The following is a 16525-nucleotide window of genomic DNA, read 5'->3' as shown; positions in this document are numbered from 1 at the left end:
ACCAGGAGTGGAGCTGTGGACTGGCAACAGGAGTGGGTGGAGCCATGGACTGGCACCAGGAATAGTCAGGTAAGGGCACCAGGAACACAGCCATGGACTGGCACCAGGAATACAATCATGGAATGGCACCAGGAGTGGAGCCTTGGAATGGCACCAGGAGCACCATCATGGAATGGCACAAGGAATAGTCATGGACTGGCACCAGGAACACGATAATCAACTGTCACCAGGAGTGGAGCCATGGACTGGCATCAGGAGCACCATCATGGACTGGCACCAGGAGCACCATCATGGACTGGCACCAGGAGCACAGCCTTGGAATGGCACCAGGAATACAACCATGGAATGGCACCAGGAATACAACCATGGAAGGGCACCAGGAGTGGAGCCATGGACTGGCACCAGGAACACAATAATGGAAGGGCACCAGGAGTGGAGCCATGGACTGGCACCAGGAGCACCATCATGGACTGGCACCAGGAGTGGAGCCTTGGAATGGCACCAGGAGTACAACCATGGACTGGCACCAGGAATACCATCATGGAGTGGCACCAGGAGTGGAGCCTTGAAATGGCACCAGGAATAGTCAGGGAAGGGCACCAGGAGCACAGCCATGGACTGGCACCATGAGCACCATCATGGAATGGCACCAGGAATGCAGTCACAGAATGGCACCAGGAGTGGGTGAGAGCAGCAGCAGCAGAGGAAAAGAACTCAAAGAATCATTCAGGCTGGAAAAGCCCCCAAGACATCAAGGCCAAGCTTTCCCCAGCACTGCCAAAGCCACCACTGACCCACATCCACAGGCACCAGGTAAAGGATGGAATTTCTGGGGAGAGAGCCTTGCTCTTACCAGTTTGTTGTGGAAATGACGGGCCACTGCAGTGTCCCCTGTGCCCCAGGAGCCCTGGAGCACCACCCAGAAGTGCCACTGCAGTGTCCCCTGTGCCCCAGGAGCCCTGGAGCACCACCCAGAAGTGCCACTGCAGTGTCCCCTGTGCCCCAGGAGCACCACCCAGCCCCTCCAGAAGTGCCACTGCAGTGTCCCCTGTGCCCCAGGAGCCCTGGAGCACCACCCAGCCCCTCCAGAAGTGCCACTGCAGTGTCCCCTGTGCTCCAGGAGCCCTGGAGCACCAATCCAGCCCCTCCAGAAGTGCCACTGCAGTGTCCCCTGTGCTCCAGGAGCCCTGGCCCCAGGTGAACAGGAGCAGTCTGGGCAGCAGGGAATGGCCCAGGTGACAGCAGTGGCCCAGGTGACAGGGGACGGGGGGCTTTGCTGCCCACAGCAGCTGGGACAAGGCCTCTAGGGGAGACACAAGGCTGACATCTCATGTTTGTGACCAGTAAAGCTGCCACAGCCACTCCAAAACCAGGCACAGATCACACCCTGGTAACTGAGGTTAGCCAAGGAAAGCTGTCAGAGTGAACCAGGCAAGTTATTCACATGGCCTGGCCTGAGATTTCTCCCAAGATGGGGGGAAGAAAAACATTTCACATCACTCTGAGTGCTAGGTCAGACTCGGGCCCCAGCTGAGAGCCCCTCCCTGGCGAGGAGGTGCCAGCAGGGCAGAGCTGCTGGTGTCACCAGCCCCCAGCAGGGTCCCCAGAGCAGGGTCCCTCTGCCTGCAGCAGGAGCACCCAGCTGCCTCCTCGGGGAGCAGCTCTCGCTCCAGGGAGGCCAGGCCCCATCCGAGGACACAAGCAGGGCTTCTCCCCTCCTCACACCACTTAGAGCACCAGCACAACAGGAGGAACCAGGGAGGGCTCAGCCCAACAGGCACAGCAGCAACCAGCAGCTGCTCAGATCACCCAGAAGGAGAGCCTGCCCCTGGAGCTCGCTTGGTGACACCCAGGAGGCCACCACAGAGCCACTGTGACCGAGCCAGCAGCTCCAGCCTGCTGCTGCAGACTCTCCTCCTCCACCAGGCTGAGGCAAGAACAAATGGCAGCACTTACAGTTCACTGTGACTTTGACTTTCCTCACGTCCGGGACCGAGACGTCGTTCTCGGCGCTGCACTCGTACTCCCCAGCCTGGTCCCTGGTGATCCCATAGATGTCCAGGTACTGCCCACTCTCAAAGGGCTTGGCTGGAAGGAAACAACCACAGAGGGAAATTACGGCAGGCTGAGCACACGGCTCCTGGAGCCCAGCGTCTGCAGGGCAGCCAGGAACACTGACCCAGCTCAACTGGAACCCACTGGGAATTGTTCCAGTGACACTGACCCAGCTCAACTGGAACCCACTGGGAATTGTTCCAGTGACACTGACCCAGCTCAACTGGAACCCACTGGGAATTGTTCCAGTGACACTGACCCAGCTCAACTGGAACCCACTGGGAATTGTTCCAGTGACACTGACCCAGCTCAACTGGAACCCACTGGGAATTGTTCCAGTGACACTGACCCAGCTCAACTGGAACCCACTGGGAATTGCTCCAGTGACACTGACCCAGCTCAACTGGAACCACTGGGAATTGTTCCAGTGACACTGACCCAGCTCAACTGGAACCCACTGGGAATTGTTCCAGTGACACTGACCCAGCTCAACTGGAACCACTGGGAATTGTTCCAGTGACACTGACCCAGCTCAACTGGAACCACTGGGAATTGTTCCAGTGACACTGACCCAGCTCAACTGGAACCAATGGGAATTGTTCCAGTGACACTGACCCAGCTCAACTGGAACCCACTGGGAATTGTTCCAGTGACACTGACCCAGCTCAACTGGAACCCACTGGGAATTGTTCACAGCCAGTGACACTGACCCAGCTCAACTGGAACCCACTGGGAATTGTTCCAGTGACACTGACCCAGCTCAACTGGAACCCACTGGGAATTGTTCACAGCCAGTGACACTGACCCAGCTCAACTGGAACCCAGTGGAATTGTCCCAGAGCACTGACCCAGCTCCAGAACACTGGAACCCATCAGGAATTGTCCCAGTGACACTGACCCAGCTCCAGAACACTGGAACCCACTGGAATTGTCCCAGAGCACTGACCCAGCTCCAGAACACTGGAACCCATCTGGAATTGTCCCAGTGCACTGACCCAGCTCCAGAACACTGGAACCCATCAGGAATTGTCCCAGAGCACTGACCCAGCTCCAGAACACTGGAACCCACTGGAATTGTCCCAGAGCACTGACCCAGCTCCAGAACACTGGAACCCACTGGAATTGTCCCAGAGCACATCTGTCCCCACCTGACACGGGCACAGGCCCTTCCCCAGCCCTCCCCTGCCGTTCCCACCTGGCAGGGAGTGTTGGGTGTCCCTCAGCTGGAGCTGCTCCCTGCTCCCAGCTGTGCTCCCAGCCTCTCCATGGCCAATTAACGGGTTTGGGCTCCTCACAAGGCGCTCACCACATCACAAACCCCAAAAAAGTTCAGTGCCATCATTCCTGCAGCACAGCCTCTCACGGCAGCCACCACAGGTGCTGGGAATTATAGGTCTGAGGGTTTAAAAGCCTTGCTGGAAGTGTTTTCCCAGCCTGAAAGCCTTTAATTGGCCGTTAATAACTGTGCCTTTGGGAGCTCTGGGAAAAGCTCACCGGGGCAGTGGGGACAAGGCAGAGCTGTCATGTGGTGCCATCAGGGGGGGAATTATTGGTGCATCTGCACCAGCCTGGGCTTGGCTGGCTCTGGAAAGAGGGGAAGGCATCGGGCTGGCTCTGATAATTGAAGCTCTGACATCTCTCCTGAGATCCACGCTCTGCTCATTCCAAGTGCAACATTTCTCAGGTAAAAGCAAATGGGTGTCTGTGGGAATAAGCTCAGCCTGCATTAAAAACTCTCATTTTCATTGCATTCTATGAGTTATTAATGAGTTCATCTGCCTTTATTGAAAAGCAAGAAACGTTTCCCATTTATCATAAAATTGTCAAAAAGAGAAAGATCCTGCTCGTTTCTCTGCCATGCTTTTGGGCAGTTTGGGTTTGTATCTCACTAAGATTTTGATCTCACTCTCGTCCCTCAGTTCCTTCACAAAGCCCCAGTTATTTGACCCTCTTGGCTGGAGTATTCTCCTCCTGGCAGGCGTGTTTTAAAGAGAATTCTTTAAAGGATTTCAAGAAGGCCTGAGGATTTCTAGGAATGCCTTTAATTGTTCCTGAAGGGATGCTCCAAGGTCTGCAATGGCCCTTTCTGAGGAGGGTCCCTCGGAAGGCCCCAGCTGCAGGGCAGTGTCACCTCACCCAGAGCAATGGCTCTGGCCCTGGATGTCCCTGAGCTGGAGCTGATACCAAACCCCCCGAGGCTGGTAGACAAGTCCTGTCCAAAAGAAAAGGCCAAAGCCCCCATAATGAGCCCAGAGGAGGTGGCCTTTTCCAGGCAGAGCTGTGGTTTGGGGGTGATTCCATTGCTGATCCAAAGGCAAAGGGAGGAATCCCACCCAGCCGTGTCCGTGGGTGCTCTGCTGCCTTTAAGCTGTTAATTATCCCCGTGTTTGATAGCGGGCACCGCTGATTTAATGACAAGCCGTGCCTTCAGCAGCTGAACAATCCCTCCAGGATAACCAGCGGGCCATGAAATTCTTATCAAATCCTCATAAAAACCCTCAGCTCCCTGAGAGGCTGCAGGAGGAGTGACCCAGCCAGGCCACCAGCAGTGCCCCGTGAATGTCACTGCTCTCAGGAAGGGCTGGTGGCCGTGCCAAGGCCACCTGAGCCATCCCACGCCCCAGGGAGGGCAGGGTTTGGGTGTTTTCCAGGGAACACTGCTCATCCCTGCCTCCAGCTGAGCAGAGCTTCCTCCACAGGAGCTGGGGCTGCCCCTGGACCCCTGGCAGTGCCCCAGGCCAGGCTGGACAGGGCTTGGAGCTCCCTGGGACAGTGGGAGGTGTCCCTGCCATGCCCCTGGGTGGGCTCTGAGGTCCCAGCCCAAACCATTCCAGGATTTCTGACCCAGGAGGGAAGTCTGGGATCCTTCCCAGGAGGTGGTGAACGCTGGAGCATCCCTGGGAGGGGAGGGGAGGCAGGGGCAGAGCAGCTCTGTTGAGATAAGGCACGAAATGATGACACAGACACTGTTGCTCTCGAGGGGAACAAAAAGAGGGGACTTTTATTTTCTGACTCCAACATTTATAGTTTTCCAAAGGTGACAGTGGATTGGAGGGTGACAGTGCCACCTCTCCAATGCCACTGGACAGACCAAGGGTCCATTAATTCTCTCTACCTTCATGAAAGAATGCAAAACATAGGTTATTTACAGAATTGTGTGTGAGAAAGTTTGTTGAGAGAATATAAACATCAGAAGGCTTTACAAAGTTTTACAAAATTAGGGCGACACAGCTCCTCTCTGCCAGGGATCAGAGTGCACAATTGCTCTGCTCTGGGGGGAGCTGGGGGGGAGCCACAGCCACCTCCTCCCCAGCAGTACCTGCTCCCTGCCTGGGAGTTAGCAGGAGAAAAGAAACAAGCCAGAAACTTCTAGCTAAAACTTCCAGCTTTGAAGCCATCTGTAAGCAGGAGAGGGAGCGCTTGGAGAGCTCGCCCTTTGCACCCAGGCAAAGCCCTGGAAATCCCGTAATAAATCCTGTCAGCTGAGGATTTGCAGCCTGGAAATGCAGGTTTGGAGCACTGGCACTCCAGCAGAGCCCTTCTCCTCCCTGTCAGGGGCAGGGGGGCCCAGGCTCTGACAGGGCTGCCTCGCCTCCAGCTGCGTTTGCTGCTCGGGATTTAGGGAGGCTTTGCTCAATCCCTCCTTGTTTCTCCCTCAAAGAACAGCAGTGCTCTGCAGAGGTGGGCAGGATGAACACCGAGGTGCCACGGACCTGCCTGGCATTCCACGTGGGAAAATCTCAGTTTATCCACCGTGTCTGGAGCCCTGCTCCTCCACATGCAGGCCCATCCCTACAGCCTCTCACCCCCCTGCTCTGGGAAAACTGCTGCCCAGGAGTGATGGAGAGAAATCCGTGAGAAAAAGGAAAGAGAGCAGGGAGGAACTGGAAAATATGAAACTGGAAGTAGCCAGGGATCCCAGAATCCTGGAACGCTCTGGGTGGGAAGGGATCTCAAACCCCATTTCATTGCCCTGCTCCATGGCAGGGACACCTCCCACTGTGCCAGGTGCTCCCAGCCCCAGTGTCCAGGGCACTGCCAGGGATCCAGGGGCAGCCCAGGCTGCTCTGGGCACTCAGGGCCTCAAAGGGAACAATTCCATCCCAGGGTCTGACCCTCCTTCACCCTCACTCCACTGTCCCTGTCTCCCTGAGCATCCTTCCTTCCCCAGCTCGGGAAGCTCTCCTTGGGAAACTTCTGCCAAAAGCAAAGTGGAGAAGCATTTCGATGCACAGCACCTGAGTTTCGGCAGGTTTACCAGGAGATTTCTGAGTGTCAGGCGGTGCTGCTGCCCGCAGAGCTTTGCCCAGGCAGGGCTGGAGCCGGGCGGGGTCCCTGGCAGAGCTCCATCCTTGAGCATTCCGCCCTCATTCCCAAACTATCGATGCTGCACTTTGCTGGGAAATGTCAGAACAAAATAAGTAATACCTGCAATTTATTCGGGTGACATTTCCACAATACAGATTCGGAGATTACAACCCGCGGCCCGACGCTGTTGCGCTGAGTGGGGAGATTTGCCGGATTTACATAATGGGGCCGTGTAATGAATATTTATAGAAGGTGAGCATTTACATAATGACTGCAAGTTAAACATGCACAATAAAGATTCCGGGCCAATAATTTACGGACTAAGTTTAAAAATCACCTTGAAATGCATTTTATTTTTATTCCTACGAAGGGTTCAATTTATCTCTTGTTCAGAAAAATTGAATCCGACCTCATGCGAGTCGAGGCTGTGTTGATGTAAATCATGATCATATCCTGGAATTAGTCTACATTGAGTCATTTGTATTCAGAGATTTCAGTTCCTTATCTTTTAGCAGCAGCTTTGACAAACAATTTGAGAATATTCTAAATATGCTTGGTTAATATAATTTAGTGCTGGATGGGAGATGCGCTGCCTGCCCGGGAGCCTCATTAGTGCCGCTGGGAATTACAGCCAGAACGGGCAGGAATTAGCGAGTGCAGATGAGGCTGAGGCAGGAGGGAGGAGAGGAGCTGCAGACAGAATACCAACACCACGAGGCTCTCAGCTCTCTGCCTCTCCTGCCCTGGTGGGGCTGGCTGGGCTGTGGCACCCCTGTGCCAGTGTGCCCTGGGCACTGAGCCTCCTGCTGCCCCGGGCTGGGGCACAGCACGGCCCCTGCCAGCTCTCCTCGCCACCTTTCTCTCCACAGAGAAAAGCAGGGCACGGTTCTTCCCAAGGATTCCTGGGATTCACGTTGCCTGGGCCTCGGAGAAAGGGAAAACACAATTCCCATCCTTGCTGTGCCTGTGCTGTGCCCCAGTAGGATGCAATATGGAGATTGTTTATCCAGAGTGAGGGTGTTTTGTTTCCTTGGCCTGTCAGGACTGTCACTGACAGCCACCAGGTTCTGGGCAGTGTGAGCAGAGTGAGGGCTTGGCAGATCCAGCTGGGATTAAGTGCATATGGTACAGCATAATAAAGGAATTAATTAACCTTCTGATGCCCATGGAGTCTCCTCACCATGCTCTCCCCTTCGCCAGAGTCACCTGTGATTCACAGCAAGCACTGGGCTTGCTCCCTTCACCCTGGACAGGGTTTCTGAGCAGGAGCCCTTTGGAGCCTGTGCTCTCCTGGGAATCCCCAGGGCACAGAATCCCAGATCCCAGGGATGGAAGTGTCCAGGGTGGGGCTGGATGGATGGCACTTGGAGCAAGGAACACATCCAGGGGGTCACTGGAGGCCCTCCTGGCTCCCTGCATTAATTCCCAGAGATCCATTTGGGCTGGGAAGTGCCTCTGAGCCCCTGGATCAGCGCTGGCCGTGTCCCCAGGGGCCACCTCTGCATTTTGCCTGAACTCCAGATGAGGATGCCCTGCCTCCCCTCAGCCCTGCTGCAGCCCCAGTGCCATAACTCTCCTTTCCCCTCCTCCCTCTCCAGGAACGTCACCCCAGCTCCTTCCTGCAGCCACTCAAACGCTTTAAGCCATTAATCCAAAGTATCACCAGGGCTCCCAATAAAATTTTATTTGACATTTAGTTAAAATCCATTTTCTGCTACAACTGAATTTTTCCTCTAGCCCCTTGATGGACACTTGAGGCCGAATTCATTGTCATTGTTTTAAAGGTTAAAAGTGAGGGTTTTTTTCCCAGATCTTGCTTTGTAAAGCCAACTGTTCCTCAGGATGATGAGAGGCTGTGGCAGCCACGGAGCCCTTCTGCTCTGTAATCACAGGATTGAAACAGGCTGGGGAGCAGAGCAGCCCCCCTCTGCAAAGCCAGCTCTGGCTGCAGAGCCCAGAGGCAGTGCCAGTGCCTGGGACAGAGCTGGGGGGCACAGAGTGCTCATTTACAGAGCAGGGATCACCCCAGAGCCCCAGAGCCAGAGGCAGTGCCAGTGCCTGGGACAGAGCTGGGGGGCACAGAGTGCTCATTTCCAGAGCAGGAATCTCCCCAGAGGCAGTGCCAGTGTCTGGGACAGAGCTGGGGGGCACAGAGTGCTCATTTCCAGAGCAGGGATCTCCCCAGAGCCCCAGAGGCAGTGCCTGGGACAGAGCTGGGGGGCACAGAGTGCTCATTTCCAGAGCAGGGATCTCCCCAGAGGCAGTGCCAGTGCCTGGGACAGAGCTGGGGGCACAGAGTGCTCATTTCCAGAGCAGGGATCTCCCCAGAGGCAGTGCCAGTGTCTGGGACAGAGCTGGGGGGCACAGAGTGCTCATTTCCAGAGCAGGGATCACCCCAGAGCCCCAGAGGCAGTGCCAGTGTTTGGGACAGAGCTGGGGGGCACAGAGTGCTCATTTCCAGAGCAGTGATATCCCCAGAGGCAGTGCCAGTGTCTGGGACAGAGCTGGGGGCACAGAGTGCTCATTTCCAGAGCAGGGATCTCCCCAGGGCCCTGCTTTGCTCACAGGGATTGGTTGCAGGGCCCTGCATGGGCCAGAACCTTTCCTTTCAGTGTGCTTTGAGGAGCCAGAGGGATGCATGGAGATACCAAACAGCAGGGATGCTTTCTGGGGCCATTTTGTTCACAATGTTTTATCACATCATTTAATTCATTCAGCGAAACCATTCTGACAAACTGTACCATGGAGTGATGGTTCAGAGGTGAGGAATCCTGGAATACCCTGAGGGAGGGAGGGACCCACCAGGATCATAACCCCAAAAATCCCACCCTGAAGCCGGGGAAGAAATGGCAGCAAGCTAAACCTACTGCACGGCCTGTTCCTGTGTTTAACTCACATTTCCCATTTCTAGGAGCCCCTTGTGCTCCTCATTCCATCCCAGCCTGGATTTTAGCTGGAATGGGTTGATCCATGACTGTGATTACAGCACATGCAGGGACCCATATCCACGTTCAGGGCTCTCTCTCCTCATTCCTGCTGAAGTCTGAGCTCTCACATTGCCCTGCCTTGGTGCTCAGCTCTGAACTCCACAGAAATGTCAGCAAGGTCTCCTCAGAGCTCAGGCACACTCTCAATCCTTCTCCAGCCCAGAGCCAAGGACACCACTGCAGCTCCAGCCCCAAAAGTGCAAACAGGGAATGGAGGGAGCAGCCTGGGAGGGTGGGACTGCAGAACCTGGAGAGGGATTGGACACTGAACCCAGCATGGAAAGGGAGCAGAGCTGATAAAAGGGTGAGAATCCTGACCCAGGGTCCATGCTGGGCTCGTGTGCCCAAGGTGCATCCTGTGATTTCCTTCCAATGAATCCCCACTTTATTGCTGTGGCTCTGCTCCAGGAGCCTCCCAGGGCACCAGCCCAGCCCTCCCTGCCCAGATCTCCCTCGGGGCACACGGGGGTGGCACAGCCCTGGCACTGCTGCCCCTGTGCCCAGCCCTGCTCCAGGAGCCTCCCAGGGCACCAGCCCAGCCCTCCCTGCCCAGATCTCCCACGGGGCACACGGGGGTGGCACAGCCCTGGCACTTCTGCCCCTGTGCCCAGCTCTGCTCCAGGAGCCTCCCAGGGCACCAGCCCAGCCCTCCCTGCCCAGATCTCCCACGGGGCACACGGGGGTGGCACAGCCCTGGCACTGCTGCCCCTGTGCCCAGCCCTGCTCCAGGAGCCTCCCAGGGCACCAGCCCAGCCCTCCCTGCCCAGATCTCCCTCGGGGCACACGGGGGTGGCACAGCCCTGGCACTGCTGCCCCTGTGCCCAGCCCTGCTCCAGGACCTCCCAGGGCACCAGCCCAGCCCTCCCTGCCCAGATCTCCCACGGGGCACACGGGGGTGGCACAGCCCTGGCACTGCTGCCCCTGTGCCCAGCCCTGCTCCAGGAGCCTCCCAGGGTACCAGCCCAGCCCTCCCTGCCCAGATCTCCCTCGGGGCACACGGGGGTGGCACAGCCCTGGCGCTGCTGCCCCTGTGCCCGGGCACTCACCGGAGGGGGAGATGTGTCTCCAGGAGATGGAGGGCTCTGGTTTCCCCGTGGCCAGGCACACCAGGGTGACGTTGCTGCCCTCGTTCACCACGATGTCGCTGGAGATCCGGAATATCTTGGGAGAGACTGCAACGAGAGGGACAGGGCTGTCAGGGGGCTGGGGGCACAGCAGGGACACAGCACACACACTGGCACTGCAGAACCTCCCCTGGAGCTCAGCCCTGGCTCCAAACCCCCGACCAAAAGCAGCAATCTGCTGTGTGCCTGCAGAGCAGGAGCTGCAGGAGGGCTCCTGGAAGACGGATGCTCCTGCTGGAGGGAAGGCTGGGCTCGCTCCTGGCACTTTGCAAAGGAGACAAAATTGGGTTTTCCTGGTACTTTTAAAAATTAATGATGCTGTTCCAGCCGCTCTGTGTGCACCTGGAGAATCTGATCCGCTCACAGAGAGAACTCAACCACATTTATTTTGTTGTTTCCTCCTGTCTTTCCTCCTATTCCAAGGCAGGAGGAAACAACCGAAGTGTTTGAAGTGTCCGAAGTGTCTGAAGATGGACACTACAGACACTTCGGCCTGAAGTGTCCATCAAGGGACTAGAGGAAAAATTCTGCCTATTCCACAACAACAAAATAAACTCCCCTCAGCCAAGTGCCTGCCCAGCTGGGGCTGTTCTCCCCCTGGTCTTGCCGTGTCCCAGCCCCAGTGCCCTGCCTGACCCCTGGCTGTGCCTGTACATCCCCTCGGGGCTGGAAATCAGGAGAGGAGCTGGGTGTGGGGCATCTCCCCTCCTGCCCTGCCCTGCCCTGCCCTGTCCTGAGCAGGCTCTGCCAGGAGCTGGGGCCAAGCTGGGCATTCTCACTGCCAGAGCCTCTGCAGGTGTGAGCAAAGCCCCCGACACTCTGCAGGGCATTTGTGCTAGCAGAGAAACCCTGTCCTCAGGGAGAGCTGGGGGCAAGGTAATCCCAGCTCCCCTGCTCCAGAATCCCAAACACCTTCAGGATCTGGGGTTTTTGGGCTGCAGATTTTGGGGGTTTTGGCTGCAAATCAGCTCCCAGAGCTGATTTGGTGTTTTTCCCACTTCCCTAAGGAGGCACAGGGGGAGAGGGAGAGCCCGGGCTGCCAGACAGGCACAAACCCTGCCCAGGCTTGGCTGGAGCCACAAAGACCTGACCCACAAGAACTGTGCAGGCTTTTGCTGCATTCTGGGGCTTCCCACCAGGAACTTTCCAGTCTTCCTGAGGGCAGATTGGAGCTGTGACACGGTAGAAGGTGGAGAATTTTCCAGAGTGCAGATTAGGTGATTTCCTCTTAAGTAGGAGCTTTGTTCCATTCCTAATGGACTGGGCTCTCCTTTAATCTGGGCTTTACAGGGAGGAAATTAAATCAAAGCTCGTTGGAGATGTCTGTGAGTCTGGTTACAATGACACTGAGCAGGTCACAGCACTGATGCATTTCCAGAATGGAATTAGGAAAGGAATGAATCTGCGAGGTCCATTAATTAAAACAACCTCCAAATAAGCAGAGAGCTGCAGAGTGTAATCCTGTCAAATGACAGAAGTGATACAGTCTGATCTGGGGCTGATGGCAAAGCCTGCATGTTGTTATTGGCAGTGATTTCCCAGGAACATCGTCCTGCCAGGGACAGAAATTGGCTCCCACAGCATTTCTGGAGCCTCACAGTTTGAGACAAATCAGGATTTCTGCTGTATCAGTATGCTGCTAATTTTTCTGCTATTTACTGGCTGACAGGGATCATTACATTCAGATCACTAAAATCTCTGGAATTTATTAATTATGCCCCAAATACACGTGCAGCATCACAATGGAATGCTAATATTTATTAGGAATTAAAAAATGTTTGTTTTGCGTCCGTATTTCTTCCCACACCTCCAAAGGCTCCGGTCTAGGAGCAGATTTGGCATCTAAGATCTGCTCTGCTGAGCCTGGAGTGCGCATTAAACCCATCACAGAGCTGCTCCCCACTTCAGCAGCTCCTGCCTCCCACCCAGATCACGTGGAGCTGTGAAGGTCAGGGGAAAAATTAAATAAAGCAGCAAATAAACATTTATTCAGAAAATGGATTAACAGAAGGCCAGAGAAATGAGATAATAAACAAGGAGGAAAGAGGAATTCAACTCCCAAGTAAATTTGGCACGGGGGTCCAGCGTGGAGAGTGCTTTGTGGAAGTCTGGCTTTGCCTTTTTTAATGTTAAATTAAAACATCAATTTAATGTTAATGGTTTCAAGTGAACCCTTCCCTTTTTGCGCAATGTTTTTAATCTAAACCTTTTTTAATCTAAACCTTCCCTTCTGGGACAGGTGTGTGACCAAAGGCTGGGGAGCAGCTGCAGGGGGAAAACTGAGAGAAGCAGGGATGAAAACTGAGGCAGGGGGAAAACTGAGAGAAGCAGGGATGTTGAGCTGTGGGAAAAGAGGGCTCAGGAGGGACCTGAGCTCACCTGGCTCCAGGATTTACAGGATTAAATAGGTGGAGACCCCTTCTGATGGAGCCCGGGGTGCTGGGAGGGGGGGGAGCTGTTTGTCAGGGACGGGACTCAGGAGGTGCTGGCTGGGCTGACAGCCCCCACAATTCCACAATTCATTCCACAATTCCTCAATTAATTCCACAATTCATCCCACAGTTCCCCAATGAATTCCCCAGTGAATCCCACTATGAAGTCCACTATGAATTCCACAATTCATTCCACAGTTCCCCAATGAATTCCACTATGAATTCCCCAATGAATTCCACAATTCATTCCACAATTCATTCCAGAGATCCCAAATGAATTCCCCAATGAATTCCACAATTCATTCCAGAGTTCCTCAATGAATTCCACAATGAATTCCACAGTGAATTCCGCAATTAATTCCTCTATGAATTCCACAATGAATTCCACAATTCCCCAATGAATTCCACAATGAATTCCACAATGAATTCCACGATGAATTCCACAATGAATTCCACAATGAATTCCACGATGAATTCCACAATGAATTCCACAGTTCCCCAATGAATTCCACAATGAATTCCACTATGAATTCCCCAATGAATTCCACAATTCATTCCACAGTTCCCCAATAAATTCCACAATGAATTCCCCAATGAATTCCACAATTCCACAGTTCCCCAATGAATTCCCCAATGAATTCCACAATTCCACAATTCCCCAATGAATTCCACAATTCATTTCAGAGTTCCACAATGAATTCCACAGTGAATTCCACAATTAATTCCTCTATGAATTCCACAATTCCCTAATGAATTCCACAATTCATTCCACAATTAATTCCACAGTTCCCCAATGAATTCCACAATTCATTCCAGAGTTCCCCAATGAATTCCACAATGAATTCCACAATTCCACAGTTCCACAATGAATTCCACAATGAATTCCTCTATGAATTCCTCTATGAATTCCACAATTCCCCAATCAATTCCCCAATGAATTCCACAATTCCACAGTTCCACAATGAATTCCTCTATGAATTCCACAATGAATTCCACTATGAATTCCACTATGAGTTCCACAATTCCCCAATGAATTCCACAATGAATTCCAGAGTTCCCCAATGAATTCCACAATGAATTCCACAATTCCCCAATGAATTCCACAATTCCACAGTTCCACAATGAATTCCTCTATAAATTCCACAATTCCCCAATGAATTCCACAATTCATTCCAGAGTTCCCCAATGAATTCCACAATGAATTCCTCTATGAATTCCACAATTCCCCAGTGGATTCCCCCATCAGTTCCACAATCAATTCCCTCCAGCAGCCCATCCTGGGCAGCAGCAGGAGCTGCCCAGGCCCTGGGGGTGACTGTCCCCTCCCTGGCTGAGCCCCCAGGGCTGCAGGGACACCCTGGGGACCCTCCTGGGCTGAGCTGCCTGCTGGAGGGGCTGGAAGCAGCAGGGGAGCCCTGGGTCCCTCTGAGGGACAGGATAAATTGGTTTTCCCAGCGTGGGGAATGGCTGGGAATCACTGCCAGGACGCAGGAAACAGATTCTTGCTCTTCTTTTTATGGCTTGGGCATAATAATTGGTTTTTAGGAGAAATCCATGGAAAAATTACACTGTGCCTATGAGGGTGATTAAGCTCCTTTGCCACTGACTGAGGATCCTCAGCCTTCCCTGCCCCAAACCCCCCTGCCTGCCTCGGGGGCTCAGGGATTTCAGCCTGGCAGGAAAACCCGAAATTCCTGTTCTTTCCTTCTCCTGTTCTTCCCATTGTGATCGGAAGGACAAAGCAACTTGTGCCTGGAAAAGCACACACACAGCCAGAACAGTCAGACCATGGAAATATGGGATCATTAGGGCTGGAAAAGAGCTCTAGGGACATCGTGTCCAACCGTCATTTTGAGGGGGGGAAAAGGGGGAAAACACAACAGGCAATCAAAGGAAAGGTTCAAGGAAAAACCCAAGCCCAGAGCAGGATGCAATGGAATAGTTAAATATCGTTAAAATGGCTCAAAATGTTGGATGGCAGAGAATCCCCCCAAGGCTGGGCTGTGCCAGGCTCACTCTGTCAGGTGAAAATCCTGCAAAATCCAGAACTGCCATCAAGGAGCTGCCTGGGGGCTCCCAGAGACAGGAAACCACTGCAGGGGTGAAACCTGCCCGGATTTCACCAAAGGCTCCAAACTATTTGTGGGATGAAATCCCAGAATGGGCTGGGCTGGAAGGGAGCTGAAATCCCACCCAGTGCCACCCCTGCCATGGCAGGGACACCTCCCACTGTCCCAGGCTGTCCCAGTGTCCAGCCTGGCCTTGGGCACTGCCAGGGATCCAGGGGCAGCCCCAGCTGCTCTGGGAATTCCATCCCAGCCCTGCCCACCCTGCCAGGAACGATTCCCAATTCCCAATTCCCAATTCCCAATCTCCCATCCATCCCTGCCCTCTGGCACTGGGAGCCATTCCCTGGGTCCTGTCCCTCCATGCCCTGGTAAAATAAATCCTCCCCCTGCCTGGCAAACCCAGGCACTGTTTCCATCCTGGAAACAGCACTGATCCCCTGAACACTGACTGCCACACCCCAAATCCCTGGTTTTAAATAAAACCAGCCCTGAACATCTCCAAGAATTATTTCCAGCAAACTCCTTTGTGTGGTTGCACATCTTGCCTGCCAAGCATCGACCACAACAACAGATAACTGTGCTTTGGCCAGTTACATTTTTTATCAATACCTACTGAAAACTGCTCTGGTTTTTTATATTTTTTTATATTTTTTTTCATTTCGTACTCAGATGAGCTCAATATTTACAGAGCAGGGAAGCGCCCCCACCAGAAACACCCGTTCCAGAGGGTGTTGAGCTCAGGTTTGAATCAGGAGAGCTTTTCCAGCAGGAGCCCCAGCCCGTGCTGGCAGCAGCCCTCCCCTCTGGCAGTCACCAGCGGGGACAGCTCCCGGCCCCTCGGCTTTGCAGCTCCATGATTAGTTCCTCCAGGCACTGTGATTGAAGAGCCTTGCCTAAAGGTCTCCACCTCCTCCTAATTAAACACAATTTGTCTCAAACACAGCAGCTTTGGCAAAGTGGGGCTGAGGAAATAAATGATGGGTGGGCTGGGAAGAGAAATGGTTTCATCTCCAGCCTTCATTTATTTCCAACTCCTGCCAGCGCCGAGGCGGGACACAAGGTCTCACTAAAGTGGCATTCCCTGAGTCTGGGAGGAATCCTCTCCCTCCTGGAGATCCTGGCAGTGACCAGCATCTCTGCAAATTCCTGGGGCACGCCGCTGTTCAGAACTCTGTCCTCACCTGAGCTCAGCTCAGCCGAGACCAGGGCAGGAATGATCCTGCCTGGGAATTCTGTGCCACTGGATCTCACTGGGGGGAGAGCTGAGTCTGTGCCTTGGGGCTCTCCACCCTCCCTCCTGCCAGGGACTTCACCTGTCCCACTGGGACACTCCTGGGATGTTCACCTGTCCCACTGGGACACTCCTGGGATGTTCACCTGTCCCAGTGGGACACTCCTGGGACGCTCACCTGTCCTACTGGGACACTCTGGGATGCTCACCTGTCCCACTGGGACACTCCTGGGACGCTCACCTGTCCCACTGGGACACTCCTGGGATGTTCACCTGTCCCAATGGGACACTCCTGGGATGTTCACCTGTCCCAGTGGGA

General features: G+C 54.1%; 1 protein-coding gene across 6 annotated transcripts in view; it reads right to left on the bottom strand.

The window, feature by feature from the left end:
- NEGR1 (neuronal growth regulator 1) overlaps nucleotides 1–16525 on the bottom strand; it is a 164109-nt gene that overhangs the window by 52401 nt on the left and 95183 nt on the right. For all 6 annotated transcript variants that reach the window (XM_018912563.3, XM_009088799.4, XM_030226453.2 and 3 more), the window contains exons 3-4: nucleotides 10397–10522; nucleotides 1957–2088 (exon numbers count right to left, since the gene is read on the bottom strand). In XM_018912563.3, the coding sequence (XP_018768108.1) occupies nucleotides 1957–2088; nucleotides 10397–10522 (258 nt within the window). The remainder of the gene's footprint in view (nucleotides 1–1956; nucleotides 2089–10396; nucleotides 10523–16525) is intronic.

This window comes from Serinus canaria, chromosome 8, assembly GCF_022539315.1.
Source record: "Serinus canaria isolate serCan28SL12 chromosome 8, serCan2020, whole genome shotgun sequence".
In the NCBI taxonomy this organism is placed as follows: Eukaryota; Metazoa; Chordata; class Aves; order Passeriformes; family Fringillidae; genus Serinus; species Serinus canaria.
This window is presented reverse-complemented; position numbering and strand designations above follow the sequence as displayed.